The sequence below is a fragment of the Corvus brachyrhynchos genome, unplaced genomic scaffold, assembly GCF_000691975.1.
Source record: "Corvus brachyrhynchos isolate BGI_N302 unplaced genomic scaffold, ASM69197v1 scaffold305, whole genome shotgun sequence".
NCBI lineage: Eukaryota > Metazoa > Chordata > Aves > Passeriformes > Corvidae > Corvus > Corvus brachyrhynchos.
Window position 1 is genome coordinate 2,614,503 of NW_008239284.1, and position 19,861 is coordinate 2,634,363.

A 19,861-nucleotide genomic window follows, 5' to 3' on the forward strand; every position below is an offset into this window, starting at 1 on the left:
TTCCTGCTACTTTCACTTCCTGGCAAATGTATGAAACCTTGAAAATGTGTTTTGGCTCTCTAGCAAAGCAGAGCGAACCAAGCACATTTATTTCGTTGGTGTCTGATGTCACATCTGAATGCAGGTCTCCAGAGGTGATCTATTAATGTCCTAAAGCATCACACCATCTGGTTCCTCCTTTGATGCGCAACATTTTGAATGCCTGGTTTAATCTCCCTGGGTTTCAGTAAATTCTGTAAACTCCGAGGCTTGGCAGCAGGAGATGGGCACCATGAGGAGGTGATTCAGTCATCAATATCTACTGGGCTTCCATATTGCTGCCATTACACTTCTTTCAATGCTACTTTACAAATTTTGCAAGTGAATAATTCATCGCACTGGGAGCTGCAAGTTAGGTTTGAAATTTGCCCACCCTGAGATTAGCTATGACTAATCCATCCTTCCCAACACAGAAAAGCTAACTGGGTTTCTTTTTCTGCAGGGTTAGGCGATAAGTCAGAAATAAATTGCATGTATACATAGCTGCTGGTGGTGACATAAATCACATTTCCCTTTTTTCTTCCTGGACAGAATCGGAGCACCTTGGAATAGATGTGAGCACAAGGCACTGCGGCGGATAAAGCTGCCTTGGAGCACCATGGCTGCCGCCCCTCATCTCAACTCGGACGCGCTCCGAGAGGTCCTGGAGTGCCCCATCTGCATGGAGTCCTTCACCGAGGAGCACCTGAGGCCCAAGCTCCTGCACTGTGGGCACACCATCTGCAAGCAGTGCCTGGAGAAGCTCCTGGCCAACAGCATCAATGGGATCCGGTGCCCCTTCTGCAGCAAGATCACGCGGATCACCAGCTTGGCCCAGCTCACCGACAACCTCACCGTGCTGAAGATCATCGACACAGCCGGCCTGGGGGAAGTGGTGGGACTTCTCATGTGCAAGGTCTGCGGGAGGAGGCTGCCAAGACACTTTTGCAAGAGCTGTAGCTTGGTTTTGTGTGAGCCATGCAAGGAGGCTTCGCACATGCCCCAAGGACACAGAGTCATTGCTATCAAAGAGGCTGCTGAGGAGCGTAGGAGGGAATTTGGGACCAGGCTTGCCAGGCTTCGAGAGCTCATGGGTGATCTTCAGAAAAGGAAAGCTGCTCTAGAGGATGTTTCAAGAGACCTGCAATCCAGATACAAAGCGGTTCTGCAGGAGTACAGCAAAGAGGAGCGCAAGATCCAGGAAGAGCTGGCCAGGTCACGCAAGTTCTTCACCACCTCTTTGTCTGAAGTGGAGAAGATAAATAACCAGGTGATGGAGGAGCAAGCTTACCTACTGAACTTAGCAGAAGTGCAGATAATGTCTCGCTGTGACTATTTCCTTGCCAAAATAAAGCAGGGAGATATAGCTCTCCTGGAGGAGGCAGCAGATGAGGAAGAACCAGAACTGACAAACAGTCTCCCGAGGGAGCTGACTCTCCAAGAGGTGGAACTCCTTAAGGTGAGCCATGTGGGACCACTGCAGATCGGGCAGGTGGTGAAGAAACCCCGGACAGTTAACGTGGAGGAATCGCTCATGGAAACCGCAGCATCCTCCTTTGTACCATTTCGGGAGCCTGACTTGGTGCAGGAGGAGCCCAGCTGCACCCCCCATTCCTCGCCAGCCAAGCCAAGGATGCCTGAAGCAGCCACGAGCATCCAGCAGTGTTCCTTCATCAAGAAGATGGGCTCCAAGGGCAGCCTGCCAGGGATGTTCAACCTCCCCGTCAGCCTGCACGTCACCAGCCAAGGCGAGGTCCTCGTGGCAGACCGGGGCAACTTCCGAATCCAGGTTTTTACCCGCAAAGGCTTCCTGAAGGAGATCCGCCGGAGCCCCAGCGGCATCGACAGCTTCGTGCTGAGTTTCCTTGGAGCAGACTTGCCCAACTTGACCCCCCTTTCTGTCACCATGAACTGCCACGGGCTGATCGGTGTGACAGACAGCTACGACAACTCTGTCAAGGTGTACACCATGGATGGCCACTGCGTGGCGTGTCACCGGAGCCAGCTGAGCAAGCCCTGGGGCATCGCCGCGCTGCCCTCGGGCCAGTTCGTTGTCACCGACGTGGAAGGGGGGAAGCTCTGGTGCTTCACTGTGGACCGTGGCATGGGGGTGGTGAAGTACAGCTGCCTGTGCAGTGCCGTGCGCCCCAAGTTTGTCACCTGCGACACTGAAGGGACCATTTACTTCACTCAGGGGCTGGGGCTCAACCTGGAGAACCGGCAGTACGAGCACCACTTAGAAGGAGGCTTCTCCATCGGCTCCGTCGGCCCAGATGGGCAGCTGGGACGCCAGATCAGCCACTTCTTCTCCGAGAATGAGGATTTCAGGTGCATTGCTGGGATGTGCGTTGATGCCAGGGGAGACCTGATCGTTGCTGACAGCAGTCGCAAGGAAATCCTGCATTTTCCTAAAGGAGGCGGCTACAACATCTTAATCCGGGAGGGACTCACCTGCCCGGTGGGCATTGCCATTACTCCCAAAGGGCAGCTGCTGGTGCTGGACTGTTGGGATCATTGCATTAAGATCTACAGTTACCACCTGAGAAGATACTCCACCCCTTAAAAGGCTCGGTTGCAAGCAAAGCCTGTCTTGGCAGTGGAGATTCTTCCAGTCTCCTTGCAATCTGACGAGAACCAGTGTCAAGCCTTCAGGAAGACTGTGCCATAACTGAAGGGGATTTGGCATAGAGGCCATCATGTTCTGTGTTTAGAAACAAAATAGCTTTTGTGGTGGTGGTGGTGGTCTGCTTTTTCTTCTTTTTTATATAAAACCTATACAAATAAGAACAAGCACGAGGGAAAGGATCCATCCTCTGCAGTCTTGGTTCTTGTGACTGGTCACTCCATAAACCTCCTCACCTCCTTATGCCACAGCTCCTACACTTCCAGCTTCAACCATTGTGTCTTCCTTTGTGCCATAAGCGCTGACTGACTGCTCTAAATCACCTTCCCTCAGAGAACTAGCAGAGGCAATCCTGTGGTACTTGCAAGGAACTGGGTAGCAGTTGTCTGGGCAACTCCTAGAGAGAGCAATTTGTGCTTGCAGCACTGCATAAAACGAAATGGCCTCTTCAACCGCACAGAGATGGAGCTTTGCTTCCACCCTGACAAGGCAGGGTTGTCTCTCCCATTTTTCTGGTGTTCAAGAGATTGCCCCGTCGTGCCATTTGTGAATTGTGTCTGTTCATGTGAAGTGAGTACTGTGCAATTGTGGGAGACGGAGCTGAGCCAGAGAATTAACCTCTTTATTCCTGAGTTGTAAGAAGACGGAGGTTTTATTCCTAATCAGAGCTCTGCTAGGTAGAAGGGGGTAAAAAGGGAGGGGGCTGGAGGAAAAAAATAAAGAGGGGAAACCTAGGATTGCTATTTACTGTTGTTTTATTATTAAATGTATCCTGGAAACTGTCTTTGGAAGGTCTATCTGGGATCTAAAACTTCCTGGGGAGGGAGGGAAGAGCTGGGGGAATAAGACTGAAAGATTGTAGGAAATGAGATAAAATGCAATGCATTGTATGTTCACCTGCACTTCACTACTCTGCATTCCAGACCACTGCATTTAGCAATAGCTTTCCACTCATCTGCACCTCCTCTGTGCAAGGAGATAGGGATGGGCAGGGGGGACTATTTCACTTCTGGCTTTTTAAGACTTGGAAGCACATCCATTGGTGCACTGCCTTTTTTTTCCCTTGCACAGCAAAACACTACATTCCTCAGATTTTTTTTTTCCTTGTAATTCTTTTTTCCACGACACCAGCAGGCACCAGAGTTGCTGCTCATCACGGCTTTGGGCCAAACGAAGCACAAAACTGCAGCTGTGTGAACCAAGGCCCCCACAGTGCTGCTCTCCTGGCTGATAAATGCGTACCTCAGTGTGGTGCTGCTCGACCAGAATAGTTTATTGAAAGGAAGGACGCATTTAAATAGGGCACAGTGGTAGCATGTTAATCTGCCACAGATAATAGTTACACTGCAGTGCATTTATTTGTTGCCATCAAGAACGTAGTTGCAAATTTGGGGCCACGACAGACAATATAAAAGCTGATTTTATGGTGGCTGCCGTGCTCCAGCAAATTGTTTGCTACTTGTCCTACAGCATGTTTGCAACAGGTGATTTGATTTTTTTTTTTTTGAAGCCCATATACTTTTCCCTACTGAAACAGCAAAGAGAAACAGGCTGGCGAGCTGCTGCTGCTCTAGCTGGATGTTTGGCAGTTAAAGGGATTGCAGAAAAAGCACTGGAAGCAGATTTTGGTGGGATTTGGGGTTTTTTTCCCTCTTTTTGTTGTGCTCAGACAGTGCTAAAGGAGTGAGCATGCAAACACAGCTGTGTGATGAAGCTTCCTTCATGGCAACTTCCAATTTCTCCTGCTATAATGTGCTGGGAAAAGCTTGGGGAGAAGGGAGCTAAGACACGAGGTGGTCGATGGTGCTGAGGGAGCCCAGGGGACTCAACTCCCCCTCCCTCCTGAGCTGCTCTGTGTGTTTGCCAAGGCTACCAGCTTCTACTCACTATTCACATTCTCTGCTTCTCTTTTTTGGGTGGGAGGGGGCAGTTGCCCAAGGCATGTGACAGCAATCTGAGGAGCCTTTCTCATCCTGAGTATGTGTTTTGGGGAGGTGATGAGGATTACTGGGCTGTGCTGCAGTTCATGACATTGTAACTGAAGGCATTTTTGCAGTTTTATGGCAATGGCAGTTCCTCTCCTTCTGGTTTCTTTTAAACATTTCTCCTGCTTCCAAGAACTGCTCCACATGGGATGCTACCGTGGACCTGAAGAATTAAAGCAATATTATCTATGATAATATGTACCTCTGTAAATTTTCTGTTCCCATGGATTTTTTTTTTTTTTTTTTGCAATAAACAGCACAACTACTAGCAATAACATTTCCTGGAGTGCTTGAAAAAAAATAAAAAAGGAAAAAAAATAAATGCTGGTCCAGTAAACTGAGCAGTTGGTTACTCCAGCCTGTTCCTGGTTACAGAGTTCAAACAAAACGTCTGTCATCTGTTTCTCACTCAGAGAATTAAGAAAAATAACACCACCCTGGGAGGCACTGGTGGGCCAGGACACTGCAATCAGCGCCTGGGGCTCTGTCTTGCCTGCAACTCTTGAAGTCTGGGGTTTCAAGGAGAAAAGAAAACCTCCTGTCCCTCACCCAGGGTCTGCACATCCCCTGACAAATCTCGACTGTGAGATGATTATACAGAGCTCTTTTTGCTGTGGTGCTCCCACACAGTGCCATGATCATCTGCCAAATGAGGTGAAATGGAGTAATTAAGGATTATGTTGAAATAGTTTGGCTCCTGCTCTGTACCTGGAGGAAGAGCTTGTCTGGTCATATGTATGTGTTTGGTTTTTAAAGATCGTGTAATAAAGGAAAAATTGATCCAATTAAAAGTGCATTGCAAACGGCTCATTTTCTTATTAAAACACTTCATCTTCTCCCCTCGGTGGCAGATTGGATTTTACAGCCAGTGGGGATTAGATTGGGAACACAGTGGCTACGAGACCCTTTTTGTGTGTCAGGTTGCCAAGAATAAATCTGATCTCAGCAGGCTCGTGGAACTTTTCCTGACACTTCCCTACCCACCTTATAAATAAATGCTGTGGTTTTGTACCTTAACTCACACTGCCACAAGGGCAATATCTTCCTTGTAACCTGACGTTTCAAAAGTCTGGTTCGAGTTCACTGGCCCTGGAAGCTCAACAGAACGTGGGAGCCTGGCTGAAAACTCCATCCCCTGTGTCCCTGGCTCATCCATGGTCTGCCAGCAGGGACCCGTGGTGCAGCCAGGGGACTGGACACATCAGGAGCCACGGGCTCACCTAGAAGATCTCAGACTTTGGTGCACTTACACTGTGAGGGCATAAAACCCCTGGGTTTCCTTCATCTGTAGTCCCCCTCCTTGGAGGCACCAGCTCGGGCTGTTCTTTTGTTGTTGCACCATGATTAAATTATTTTAAGGATCAAGACTGCCATGGGAGCTGAGCTGGTGAGGAAACCTGGTGTGACTGAGTGTGGGGGGTGTAGCTGTGAAGGTGCCTCGACCCCGGCTCGGGTGGTGCCAGTGTGGCTGCCAGAGGGGCTCCTGCATGGCCAGCAGGGACATTTCCTCAACAGGTACATCCACAGCACGTGCAGGATCTCCCCTTGTTCAGCCACCTGGCTGAGCTGGGTGAAGGATGTCATCACTTGGGCTCATCTCAGCTCTTCAAACAGGTATGTATTTCTGGTTTATCAAACATTATTCAACCCTTGCAGAACAGCTGCCGTGTGGTGCTGTTACACCTCCCCTGCAGCTTTATCACAGGTTTTGATTTCTTAGGGTAAAACAGCTAAGCCATGGACATTGTTCTGGGCAAAACCAGGAGCCAGGGAATGAAGGGATGAGGAGGAGAGCCTGTTCCTCATCAAAGGGGGCAAAGCTACAAAAGTAAAAATAAAGCCAGATGCTTTGAGTCATTTCTATTGTACAGCTTAAGTGATTTTTCTGGATCATTACTCAATGCGAGGATTTAAAGTTATTTCATTTTGCACAACTAATTACTCGACTTGCCTGGCAATTCTGGATTACAATGAGCAGTGCATAAGGTCATTTAGCAGACTGAGTCACAGCACATGTTTTAGTCTAAACTAAATTTCATGGCAACCAGCTAGATTGTTCTTACCTCCTCCGAACAAAATGTTGAAATCTGAGGTTTTGAAATAAATGTAATGACATAAACCAAGTAAGAGTGTTAGAAAGGTAATAGAGTGGTTGTACATAGGGACAGATCTCAAAAACGGAAATTCTTTGTGTTCTGCTTCTGACCAAGCACATACAAGGGAAACCCATTATGTCCTTTAACAGATGAAAAAGCAGCCTTACAGCTTTCTTAATGCACCTGATTGCATCTAGGAAAGGAAAACTAAAGGTTCCTGCGGACTAGTTCAATCTTAATTGTGTTAATGGCAGTATCAGACCTGAAGGGAGACAAAAGGAGCCTTGAAAGGACAGGAGGGAGCCACAGGCCCTACTCAGAGTAACACAGACTGCTATTTTAGCAGAGCTCCAGGCTCTATCCTGAATTTTATGAAGGATATTCATGAAGATCTTCTGTCAATACTGCTGAGCTCACAAGAAAGCATGAAGGCTGTCACCTGCTACAGGTAAATGCCATTCATGGAGTGTGGTCCAAGAGAAGAGAAGCAAGGACTGGGGAGGACAGGGAGCAGAAAGGCTTTAGGAATGTGACAGGACCTGCCAGAACACAGCCCCTCCACGGACTGTTCCCATAAATGATCGATTACTGAGAGGGAACATGAACATCTTTCCAATCTGCAGCAGCCACAGGCTGAGCTTGCTGAGCACTCAGCGTGGCCAGGGAACCTCAGCCAAGGAAACTCTATCTAGAGATCATAGGAAATTCAAGAAAAACAAACATTTGCCTCACTGCAGACCTAAAGTAACCTCCCAGCTGGGCAGTGAAACCCTCTGGATCTCCCCCACCCATGCACACACATCCTAAGCCCATCAGCATCCCTTCCTGCTTCCCAGCTGGGCTTCTCCAGTGGGAATAAGCAAGCTGGAACAGCTCTTGCAGACCATGGCTGTCAGATTTTGCAACCAGAGCAGCTCTCCCCCTTCCCTAAGCAAGCTCTCCTCCTCCTCACCAGCCAGGACGACGAACCACAGAGCAGCCAGCTCTCTGATGAACTTTTATCAGTGAAGTGGCTCCCAGCAGGTGGATTTGCTGGATGGGGTATCACTCTCTTCCCTGCTGGACATTTTCTGAGTCTCCGAGGTGGGGTGACTCCCAGCCTCCACCTCCAGTTTTATTATTATGGCACTGTGTGGTGAGGAATAGCCCAGTTTGGGTCAGCTGTCCTGGCTGCGTCATCTCCCAACAACTTGTCCACCCCAAACTAGTGACTGTGGGGACAGAATGAAGAGGAAGCCTGGATGCCATGGAGACACTGCTCAGCAGCAGCCAGCACTTCGGGGTGTTATCCACACTGGTTTCTCCACAAATCCAAAGCTCAGCACCACTGTGACAAAGCCAGTTTGCTCCATCCTGCCAGGCCCAGCACATTCTTTCACACAGCAGGAGCTGGCTGGGGACATCACGTTTGTCCCAGCTGCCAAATGAAGGTGCTCACACAACTGCTACCAACTTAATGAGGCACCGTCAGCGTTAAATGCTGGCTCCAACGGGGAAGAAAACCGATGTGGGCTCCCGTGGCACAGATCAATGGCTGGGTCGATCTCAAGGTTCCCGCTTGGAGGACATTCAGTGTGTTAAAGCATTGCTTGGCTGCACAGAGCCAGAGCAAGCAGCCCAAAAAATGGGCTTTTAATCACTCTGCATGAAGTAAAATTGGAGTTTGCTTTGGTGTGCTCACGGACTGAGGCTGTTCCTGTGAGGAAGCCTGGGGGATGCTCCCATGCTGAAGGAGCGCAGTGCTCGGTGTGCCACAGCTGTGCCACCGTGCCTGTCTGACTCTCTTGTGCAGGATTCACTCCGGCCAATCCTTAGGAACAAGGGCAGGCTGCTCTGTCACCTCCTTTCCCCCCACATACCCCTCATCCACCTGCAGGAGGAAGGGGAATGAACACTTCTCACTCCTCCAGGCAGAGCAGGCTGCCTGCTCTGTGCTGTCCCTGGCCACAGGCGGATCCCTTTCCCTGCCCTTGGCAGAAGGAAGAGCTCTGCAGATACTGACCCATGTCACAGGCTCTGTGCCGGCACTGGGGCGGCTCCCTCCCTGGCACGGAGCCAGCGCCTGCCCTGGCACCAGCGGCGTGAGCTTCTCTTCAAAACCACGTTTTCAATTAGGGCTCGACACGCAGATTGTGCCTTTATTGTTGCAGGCCTCCTCCTGAGGCCTGGCGATTGATTTATGAAGTTGATTAAAATATTAAAATAATTTTGTGCGGTGCTGCAAACACCCCGTAATGTGCATTTTTCTCAGAGCTGGTGTTGTTCCAATTAGCTTGAGACTCTCCTCTATCCCTCCTCTTGTGACCTGTTTTGTCCACTAACAAATTACAGTTATTCTGGCCCTACTTTTATATTTATTAGAGCTGATGCATATGTGAGCTCACTGAGCAGTTCAGAACGGGCTGGTGAGCAGCGGGGAGCCCGGCAGGCCAGAGCTGTTCTGAGTGGAGAAGGCATCCAGAACTGTCTAGCTGGAGCTATTTATTCCGATCTGCCTTATGTCAGTGGCAAAATGAGGGTAAATCAGTAGAGAAGCTGGGAATAAAATCCATCTACCATGAACAGCAAGCTCTTTCTCTTGGCTAACTGGGAGCTCTCTGGGACAATGCCCTGGGTTTCCCATGACACTTTCTCTGTCCACAAGCTCATCTCCTGAAGAACCCTGAACATCCTTAATGTCCTCCCAAGAGCATTTTCTGGCCATCAGAGAGCTAAATACAACACTGGTCACCTCTGCATTGCCCACAGCCTCGAAGTTCAGCCTCACTGACCCCACCAGCCACCGAAGCCACAGACGGTGCCACGCACAGAGCAGAAGACTGGGCCAGCACCTGCTGCCCAAATGCTGCACAGCCAGGAGTCAAAGGTTTATGTCCAGGCATTACATCCGACCCCCCAGGGGATCCCTGGAGGCCCATGAGTGCTTTGGTGCTTCACAGGCAGTGGGAAAGGATGCTCTGGATGCCCCACAAATGCCTGGGCAGCCAGGCACAGCTCCAGGAATGGGGGCAGGACCTGGGTGGGGAGCGAGGGATCCACCTCGGCCAGCTGCATACCATGGACTAAAAAGGAAATTATTCTGTCAGTGAGACACTGCTGTGCTTCAGGCCCTGTGCCACCACGGGGCTTTGTGGCTGAGCCCTGAGCCACCTCTGCCCCTGACATGGGGGAGGTGGGAGTGAGGGAACAGGAGATATTTCACCACCAGATCAAGCGCTGTTCGTGTCCTCCCTGGCCCCAGCATTGTGGAACAGCAGCAATGCTTGTGCCAGGCTTGGACTGCAGCAGCTGCCTCTCATTCCCACCTCTCGTTCTCCTGGGAAAGCCCTGTCTGAGGGGATGGTGCTGGGACCATGGGGCACTCAGGGTCTGCTCCCCACCAACACATTTGTCCCTGGATTGCAGGGAGTGCTCCCAAGTGATTAATAACATCATGAGTACATAAACAACCCACCTGCACGTGCCTTCTCCTGCTAAATAGGGGCATTGCTATGGCAAACTTCATTTATCACTATTTAAAACCCAAACAAATGAGTACAGGGTGTTATAAAGACGCTTACAAGACGAGCTGCGCTGGGAAAACGGAGAAGTAAATGAGCCAAGAGCAAGGGAGGCGGCGTGTGGGAGAACACCTCTCTCTGCCTGGTTCCAGGGAGCGAGGCTGCTCTTGGCAGTGCCACCAGGACAGGAGGCAAGTGCCCTGATGACCTCTGTCATCATCAGTCCTAAGGTGGGCTCTACGATACACCACAGATGTTTTTTGAATAGAAAGATAGCAGATCCAGGGAATATCCCCAACTCCCTGGAGGAGAGAGATGAATTGGCAAATGGAAGGCTACAGCGATAAGGCAGTTTTTATAAACATAACCTAATTGTATTACTTCAAAGTCCTGAAGTTTATTGCCCTGTTTAATGATGTGTCTCATTATTTATGATGTAGCACAATGAGGCTGCTATTGATTTAATGCACTTCCTTAAAGACTGTCATTGTCACAAGCAATAAAACAAAGGCATTCTGAGACAGCTCATTTATGTCACATCTCCATCAGCTGACCCCCAGCGCGTGAGGGCCACCGTGGGGAAGGGGGTTATGGGGAATTATAAGGTAGAATTGGGTTGTGAGCTGTAAAACCTGCCTGCAGAGGCACATGGCAGCACAAAGGAGCACATGGCGGCACAGAGAGGCTTGTGTTTCTGCCCTAAAAGTGTAATCAAGTCATTTTGACTTGCTAATCTGATCTTAAAAAAGCTGGACCCTCTTCCAAAGTAAACTTGAAAGTCTTGCCTAGGAAAGACTTTCTAAGTCCTCACTATGAAACAGGACCTTCCAGCAGTTGCAGACTCTGAGTGATGGTAAAAGCTTTAGACAACTTTACATTGTTTCTCAAAGTTGTATCAGTTCAATCACTATCATAATTCTTATTTGTAGAGAACAGAAAAGGGGGAATTACGGAGAATTATAAGTAAGGTAGAATTGGGTTGTGAGCTGTAAAACCTGCCTGCAGAGGAGCACATGGGGGCACAGAGAGGCTTTTTTCCCTCAGACCCTGGGGGGAGGAGGTGTCACACAGCAGACCCCTATGGAGAGGAGCCTGCCAGGAGCTGACAGACGGGTGAACAGTGAGTGACCACCCCATAACAGGACATTTAGGAATCGTGTTGCTGATGTGTCAACACGGGATAGGTCACGCCATGTAAGGAAATACTGTGCCTTGGAAAAGTGTATAAAACCAACTCACTCCTTTGAATAAACGATTCAGGTTCCCTGCCCGTCTGGGTCTGAGATTCAATCGCCGACAGGGATCACCCAGGGGAAGGATGGAGCCAGAGTGTGGAAGCTGAAGGGCAGGAGCAGGCAGGGTGGCTCAGGGACGCTGCCAATGACATGTGCCGCCTGTCACTGGGCACTCAGTTTGGGACAAGCCTCCTGCCTGAGCCTGCTCCCCAGCGTGGTGATGGTGCACGCGTGGGACAGGAGTGATGGATGGAAACCAGCACGTGACACCTTGGTGTCTGTGCCCCTGCCCTTCCCGTCGCCCTCCTCACCTTTCTGGTACTGGAGCCAGAGCTGCTGCTGGACCTTCTTGCTGGGGAAGTGGATGGTGCAGCTGAACTCGGAGCCGTACAGCGCCTCCGCAATGTAGTGGGAGCCAAACTGCTGGATGAAGGAGAGCAGCTCCTCCCGGCTGCTGTCCTTGTTCAGGATCTTCAGGATGTTTGCAAAGCCTGTGGGAGGGAGGCAAGGGCTGGGCAGGTCTGGCAGGCAGGGCTGGCAGCCACAGCCCAGGGGAAGGAGCCCCAGAGGTTCCCTGCTCAGGTCATACAAGGCCCCACGTGGGTGCAGTTCCTTCTCTTTTGCCTCCACCTGATCCTTTGGAATCCACAACCGGCTGTGGCTCTGACTTCCTTCTATGATTCCTCTCCCTAAGAGATTTCTCAGATGCTTTTACAGGGATGTGCATGTGAACGTGCACACACACACACACACAGTCCCTGCCAGCTCCAGTGTGTTCTTCAGGCTGCTGGCACATCATGAACATTCTTCCCAGAGGATGTGCTTGGCCTTTGCTTGGCTGTATCCACAACCAGAGATGTTCCATCCCTACTGCAAGCACTCAGCACAACTGGTGACTATTTTTAGGGAAGCTGGAGACAGCTCAGAGGGACATATAGGGCCAGGCTGGTGGCAGCTCCTTGGGTGTGCAAAGGTCAGGGCATCCCTTGAGCAACAGCCATACAGACAGCAGGGATCTCTGGCATGGGACAAGGACATGGACCCTTGCTGCTCTATGGAGGTGAAATATCCTGGAGAGAGTGGTGACTTCACAGCACCTCAGCATCGCTGAGAGCTGGCTGAAAGCCCTGTTTTGGTTCAGTGGTGGAACGGAAAACATACTGCAAGAAAATACGTCATAACTGCCACCAAAATGAGATTATCTGGCTCGTTGGTTGGTTGGTTTATTGAAAGAGAAGGCTGGTTTAATAAAAAAGCCAGAAGAATTCATTTTAAGCTGAACCCACATACTTTATTCAGCTCCAAGAAGGTTATTTCATTTTGGGGCTGTGCCGCCTGTTAGCACTAAATCTTTTTTTTCTTTCTCCATTTAAAACCTCGTTGATTTTTAAATAAAAAATGCTATTTTGAAACGAAAAGGCAAAACATTTCAGGTCGCAACAAAATGTTTCAGCATTTCTGAAACAAAATGTGTAGCTATAAAAACGTGGCAGTGAAATGTTTTGACATTTGCAGGATCCTCCCACCCACCCCTTCTTCATCTGTGCTTTACATGACCTGCTTTTCCAAGTGCTTTGGTTCCTTTTGAAACCACCTTTTTTAAGGCACTGACTGGTTTTTGTACACACTCACATACACAGCCACCCCAAAACAATTCCTCCCTGCCAGTGTTGCTTACTGGCTTCCTCCTGGCTTTGACCTCACCTCTTGCTGCACAAACTCCCCGCCTCAGTTTCCCCCTTGCAAAAAAAGGAGGCAAATCTCCCTGCCTGCCTCTGCAGCAGTGCTGGGAACAGGGCACGGAGGTGGGAAATGTCAGTGGGATGCTTGGGGCAGAAAACCACCACCCACCCATGCAGACACACATCTCCCTGCCCCTGGAATCCCTCACCTGCAGAGAGGGTGATGGAGCTGAGCTTCACCCTGTAGAGGTTGCTCCGGACCCGCCAGTGCTGCACCATGGGGTACCCCATGGCCTCGTCATACTTGATGTCCCCTGCGAAGAAAGAGCGGGCGGGTGACCCTGCTGACCATGCTCTGGGGGATGCCTAATGCTCCCACCTTGCTACGTGCTGCAGGGGTGAGAAACAGGGTGCGGGGAGGGCTGAAAGCTCAGTGGTGATGCCGTGGGGTCCCCGCACTGCTGGCAGGACCAGCACTGGGATGGCTGTGGCTGCCAGGAGCTCACAAGGATGGAGATGCTGCTGGGATGGGCTCACACACCCCTCAGAGTATTTCTGCCCCAGGCACACAGGAAGGATGGCACAAAGAGGGTGATGATGCCCCTCAGGAACCACACTGGGACCCTCTTGTTCCTCCTGTGCTCTCCCCAGGGACACTGAACCCCGGGGCAGCTCGTACCCGTGAGAAGCTGGAGATCAGGAAGGGGCTCCGAGAGGACACCACGGCACTGCTCCTCCACGGGCAGCGGGATCACCAGGAGACCATCAGCCAGCTGAGGGAAGTCCTTGATGAAGTTATTCTCCCTGCAGAGAGAAAAAGACAACTGCAAAGCAACGATGCAGGGCACAGCCGGGCAGCAGGGCCGAGCCGCCCTGGTGGCATGGGGACAGGCGGCTCAGTTGGGCGGGGGACATCTCCTCAAGCAGGAGCCCTGCCAGAGGATGGGGTTTGCAGCCTCCCCACCAGCCAGCCCTGGCTGGGCAGCCCTCTGAGGTGATGCTTAATGAGCTCCCCAGGGAGCGCAGCTCCATTAGCGCTCGGGAAATATGGAACTGCTCTCAGCCTGGGGACCCAGCCACTGCGTTTGACCCAGATTTTAAAAGTGGGCCACTGGAGAGAGGGCAAGGAAAGAGGAATGGCTGCTACACCCCAAAACTGCCCCTTTCCACACCTGCAGCATCTTTGTATGGACAGCGACCAAGCCCTGCTGGGGCTCCCCATCCCAGGCAGTATCATCACCCCCACAGTTTTCACCCCCAGTGACTCGCTCTCCAAAAGGCAGAAAAAGTACATTTTACAGACAGACACAGAAAACCCCACTCTCGTGTACAGCTCACAGTGCAATTTTACCACACATGCCGGATCTTTTCTAACCTTGGCAAGTATAACATTGTATAATAGGCCCCTAATGAATTGTTTCTAGAACAACGGTACCAGGGAAATTATTTGAAATGGTGAACAGACAGGTCTCTGGGAGACGAGCCTCCCCCGGTAAGTGAAATGCCTCGCGCCTGCGCTGAGGAAACAGGAGGGGGCATTTTAAATATTGATCTTAGAGCCAAAATATAGGCCAGGAGGCTTCGCAGCCTCCAGGCGTGGAGACAAAAGGGCAGCAGAGCAGAAGAAAGGGAGGTTCCTGCAAAATCAGGTCAGCCCCAGGAGCTTGGGGGAGGTTCAGACTGGCACCGCCTGCCCCAGCTGCATTTTTTGGAATAGATTTTCCTTTAAACAGCTGCTGATTTGGCTCACCTTCCCTGGTTTTACCCCCCACAGCCTGTCCCTGGGGGGATGATCCGTCATCCTGTCGTTATCTCCCAATTGGGACACCCTGGCCACCTCCATGGGTCCCAGCACAGCGAGATGCTGAGTTGGGGGAACACTCCCCTGGGGTCCTCCCGTTGCTCTGGGGCCAAGATGTGGCCACTGCAACCCGCACCAGAGGTGAGCAGGAAGCCATAGCCCTGTGCAGCCAGCCTGGGGATGCTCCCAGCCGCAAGGCAGGAGAGGAGCACAGGGATGAGCATCTGCAGGCGGGGACACACAGGTGGGGCGCAGGAAGTGTTCAAGACCAGACTGGATGGGTCTTTAAGCAATGTGGTCTAGTGAGAGGTGTCCTTGCCCATGGCAGGAAGGCTGAAACAAGATGATCTTTAAGGTCCCTTCCAACCCAAACCATGCCATGATTCCCTGGCTGCACAGGCAGCCTGCCTCATGCTGCACCCCCATGTCAGAGCCACCTGACTGCATCTCAGGAGCTTCACTTTCTGCACTGCCTCAGTGCAAAAAAGAAAAACTACTTTATTTGTCTGAGGGAAAAAGCCTCTCACTCACAGCGAGCTCACAAATCCCCGACTGATCCTGCTGGGCACGGGATCCCCATGGTGGAGCGTTCTGCTGCTCTGAGCCCTTTGCTGTCACAGCAATTCCAAATGGGAAACTGCAATTACTGCCGGAGCTGGGAGCCGTGTGGGTGGTGGGAAACAGGGCTGCAAAATTAGGCAAGTGGGTAGAGAACAGGGGAAGAAGCATGTTGGTGTCTCTGCTGCTCTGCCTCAGCAGAAAAGGGAAAACATCAACGCTGCAGAATCCCAAAGCCGTGGAGAAGCGTGATGGTGCGCTGGGAAAGCGGGATGCAGCTGCACGGAGCCTGCCTGCCATCCTGGAGCGTGGGGACTGTCCCTTTCCTGGCAGGTCAGCCCCACCTCCTGCACCAGGGGTGAGCACAGGGGCCAGGAGGGTCACTGCCTGCCCAGCCCCATATCCCACCTCTAAAACAACCAGGAGGGGATGCCCAGGAGGAGGCTGGTGGAACCTTCCCAAGTGCTGTCGCACATGAGGGGATGGACCTGGTATGCCCCAGGGGACACAGAGACGTGGCATGACAGCACCAGCAGCTCATGTTCATCCAGCGCCCTGCACCCTGACACGGGGCAGAGGAGATAGAAAGAGGCAGCATCTCCTCCTGCCCCCTGTTATCCCACCTGGGCCATCTCAGCAACACCCACCCATGCCATGTCCCTGGGCATATCCTGGCTCATCTGTGAGGCAGGACAGCCCCAGGGGCTGGTGGTCCATGCTTGGGCAGCTCAGGAGGGAGAAGCTGAGGCATGAGGGGACTGCACACAGCAGCTGCTGCTCAGAGCTGCTGCCTCTATGAGAAGGTATTTACTGAACAGCCACGCTTTGCAGGACCACTCCTGTAATCCAATTGTTCAACTGTTCCACACTCGAAAGGCCAGGGAAAAGCCGGGGGCAAGTGGGAGCCAAGGAGAGGGCTCATGCATCAGCACGTGCCCACAGTGTGCTTCCATAAGGGGAGGGAGCAGCAGTGCAAGGCAGGACTTCAGGAGCACTTCCAAGATGCATTCTTGCTCCCGAACCCTTCCTGCATCTCTTGCAGCTCTCCCCACCTCCAGCCCCCTGCTCCCTGCCATCCCAAGGCAGGGATGAGCCACAGCAGAAGGTCTGGGCATGGCTCAGTCCCTCTGTAGAGTCCTCACTGCCTCTGCAGGGGCAGGATGGTGATGGGGACATGCCAGGCAGGGCACACTGCTGCTGGGGTGTGCCCAGGGCACAGCATTCCATGGCTCCGAGCCGGCAGAGGGCTGCAGCTCCTCTTCCACGGGGCCTTTCTAATAACCCTGTGGATTGCACTGCTGCTCACTGTGGAGGCACAAAAAAGAGTTCCTGCCACACTCTTCTGCTCTCTGGAAGCTCTGATCAAAGCCATCGGGCTCTGTGCAAAGGGCAGGGACACGGATGAGGGGAGGGATGTGACAGCATCCCTGTGCACGTGTTGCCACACGTGCCTCCAACTGGGGCACAGCCGAGCCACCGGCACCTCTGCACGGGCACAGGGCCAGGTGTGGGGTTCACAGGGCTACTCCAGTGGGATCAGGCGGGAGCCAGACAAACCTGCCAGCCCCACAACATCCTCCTGTGCCTCTTGTTCTGCCCCTGGCATCTCCCCAGTGGAACAGCTGCCCAGGACTCACTGGAGCAGTGAGTTGCTGCTCTCTCCAGCATTGACGCACACGGAATCCACTCCCCAGCACGGCGCTCTCCTGCTGGGGATCTGAGCATCTCCCGAGGCATTTTGCAGATACTGAATCATTACGCGAGGAAATGCAGCTTCTCCCAGCAGCATCTGACCCGAGCACATGCCTGCCTTGGAGGGAACTGATTCCATACGAACAAGCCTGATGCTGGGAAAGGTCAAATGGCCAAAGGCTTTAGCAGATACTGGCAGGGTGGGCTGAGGAGGAAGGCAGTTGCCTGGATTAAACTGAGTTCAAAATCCTGGCTTTGACGGACATTTGGTGTATCCTCAGCGAGTCCTACAGCGCACCCATTGCCTGGGGTGACACCGACAACCATCAGCAGCTCCCACATCTCAGGGTGCTGCTGGGGTGACAGCAATTAGCAGCTGCTTAGGTACCAGGAGCAGGGCTCAGGCAGCAAGAGCTTGCTGTGCCACTGCTCTCCTGTCCTCCTGAAACCAGACACACAAACCAGCCCTGTTTTTGGGAACTGTGACCTTTAATAACACACTCAAGGTCATGCAGCAGAGCCGTGATGCAGCGCTGGGCTGCATTGCTGTGCTCCACAGTGCTGGCAGCAGCTCACACAGCCCATGGGAAGCCTCCAGAAAGGACCAGTATGCCATGGCAAAACGGGGTTTGGGGGGAGCAGGAGAGCCCAGTGCAGGCACTGGGGAGGAGCTGGAGTGCTGTGGTCTCCCAGGGCTGGGCCACAGCTGCTGGATCCTGCTTCATGGCACGATTCTGCTCACCCTGGGGCACCGTGTCTCCTTGCTGAGACACTCAAAGCCAGAGAGCTAAGCTGGCAGTGGGATTCTGGCCTGCAGCAGGGAAAGATCAGCTGGTGGCTGACATGCATTTCGTTTTCCTGTTAGCAACACCGCTGGGTGAAGGGGCAGCTTCTCCTCCTTAGCTCAGTCAGCTGTGGCTTCCTCCCTTGGCACTCTGCTCCCACAGGACACGGCCTTGAGGATGGACTCTGCAAACCAACCCTTCTGGAGACCTCCTCACAGCTGTAAAACTCCCACTGCACATTCCAAGCATGGGCTGATACCCATCACTGACAGTGGATGCACACCCTGCACCACAGCACCCGCGCAAATATATTCATGGGGGGTAAATATATATATATATAAAATATATAAAATGACCCCACAAGTGATTAGCTTATGCCCTGAAGCATGAGATTTAATTACCCTTATCTGAGCCAGCACAGCTACAAATGTTAATCACATTATCATCCAGCAAGCTTATGTTCAGCAAAGTGCCTGTGCCAGGGCCGCCCTTTCTGCTATGCAAGAGGGGACGTCGGAGAGGACGCCTGCTCTGGCAAAGAATTAGTTATTAATCTTACTTCTTTCTGTCCCACAATGGCTCAGGGAGAACATGATGGATTTGAGGTTATTTAGTACCAGCTTTTCACCCAAATTTCCCTTGGAGAAGCTGCCTGCTGGGGTGGCTGCAAGATCAGCAGAGCCCAGCCTGACACAGGGACATTGAGAAATGGCTTCCTTTTAGCTTGTCATCACCAAAAAAAAAAATTGATCTGGAGTCACTTGGAAGCAGAAAAGAGGGTGTCCTGTTGCCACAGCCACTTAGGAGAAGGTAAGCACACTGTAAATCTCCCCCAGCATGTCTTCATGACCTCAGGCACTGGTGAATTATAAAGGTTTAATGCAAACCCTCTGAAGCAGCAGTTACTTACTCCAAATTTACTGAGTATTAATTTCAGCAAGGCCTCACTCCTGTAGAACAAGGCAGGATAAAAGAGCAGAGACCAGTCGGGTTTTGCCAAGTTCTGGAGCCCCTTCAGCTCCCCAACTCTCAGCCTTAACCACTGTTTGCAATGAAGTGTGGTTGGGCCAGGCTGCGGGGAAAAAGGCGAGCACCACCAGCATCCCTCCACCAGCCCCCGACGCTGTGGGTAGGACCTGTCCCTGTGCTGCTCATCCCTCCATGTCCCCAGCGTGTCCCACTTCAGTGCCACCAATAAACAGCCTGACAATATCCAGTAGCTGCCTCACCCCCCCGGTTCAGGGAGAATTAGCATTTAAATTGAGGTGTTTCAGGAGGTAAATCACACCAGCCAGCACTGGGGCCGCAGTGCCTACGGAAGCCCTGGTGCTCCTGGGCTATGTGAGGTGTCTGCATGGCTGCTGCTCAGCACCACCCCCTCCACGCACCCCCAGACTGAGCCCCAAAACCCTCTGCAGGGCTGGGAGCTCCTGTGCCCATCGCCATCAGCACTGTGCTCTGCCAACACTGAACCTGATTTTCCCACAGACCATCTCCAAACATCCCCCAAACACCACAGCCCTCCTCTGGGCCACACAGTCCCAGCAACGCCGCCGAGCACCGAAGGAAACTCAGCCAGTGGTGCCCACCACTGTGGCACTGAGAGCGAACATGAGGCTCACGATTCATCATCGTGGAGAAAAAGCACATCCTCTCCCAAAACCATTCCTAAAGGAAACACAAAGGAATTTGCTCTGAGGGGAGAGACGGAGAAGCTGTGAGCAACAATCAGAAACGGCCGTGGCCAGAAAAAAGGTAAAGAACCATAGGATCACAGATTTGTGATTCCAACAGGGTTGGAATGGACTTTAAAGATCATCTCATTCCACCCCCTGCCATGGGCAGGGACACCTTCCACTATCCCAGGTCGCTCCAAGTCCCACACA

The 19,861-nt window shown here is 52.0% G+C and overlaps 2 protein-coding genes across 2 annotated transcripts in view; one reads left to right on the forward strand and one right to left on the reverse strand.

Moving 5' to 3' along the window:
- TRIM32 (tripartite motif containing 32) overlaps window positions 1–5,417 on the forward strand; it is a 7,091-nt gene extending 1,674 nt beyond the window's left edge. Inside the window, exon 2 of the mRNA XM_008638327.2 lies at window positions 571–5,417. Coding sequence (XP_008636549.1) covers window positions 638–2,581 — 1,944 coding nt within the window. The 5' untranslated portion in view covers window positions 571–637 and the 3' untranslated portion in view covers window positions 2,582–5,417. The remainder of the gene's footprint in view (window positions 1–570) is intronic.
- The window catches only part of ASTN2 (astrotactin 2), a 276,878-nt gene that overhangs the window by 106,985 nt on the left and 150,032 nt on the right, over window positions 1–19,861 (reverse strand). Inside the window, exons 15-17 of the mRNA XM_017740292.1 lie at window positions 13,819–13,943; window positions 13,349–13,453; window positions 11,769–11,948 (exon numbers count right to left, since the gene is read on the reverse strand). Of these exons, the coding sequence (XP_017595781.1) occupies window positions 11,769–11,948; window positions 13,349–13,453; window positions 13,819–13,943 (410 nt within the window). The remainder of the gene's footprint in view (window positions 1–11,768; window positions 11,949–13,348; window positions 13,454–13,818; window positions 13,944–19,861) is intronic.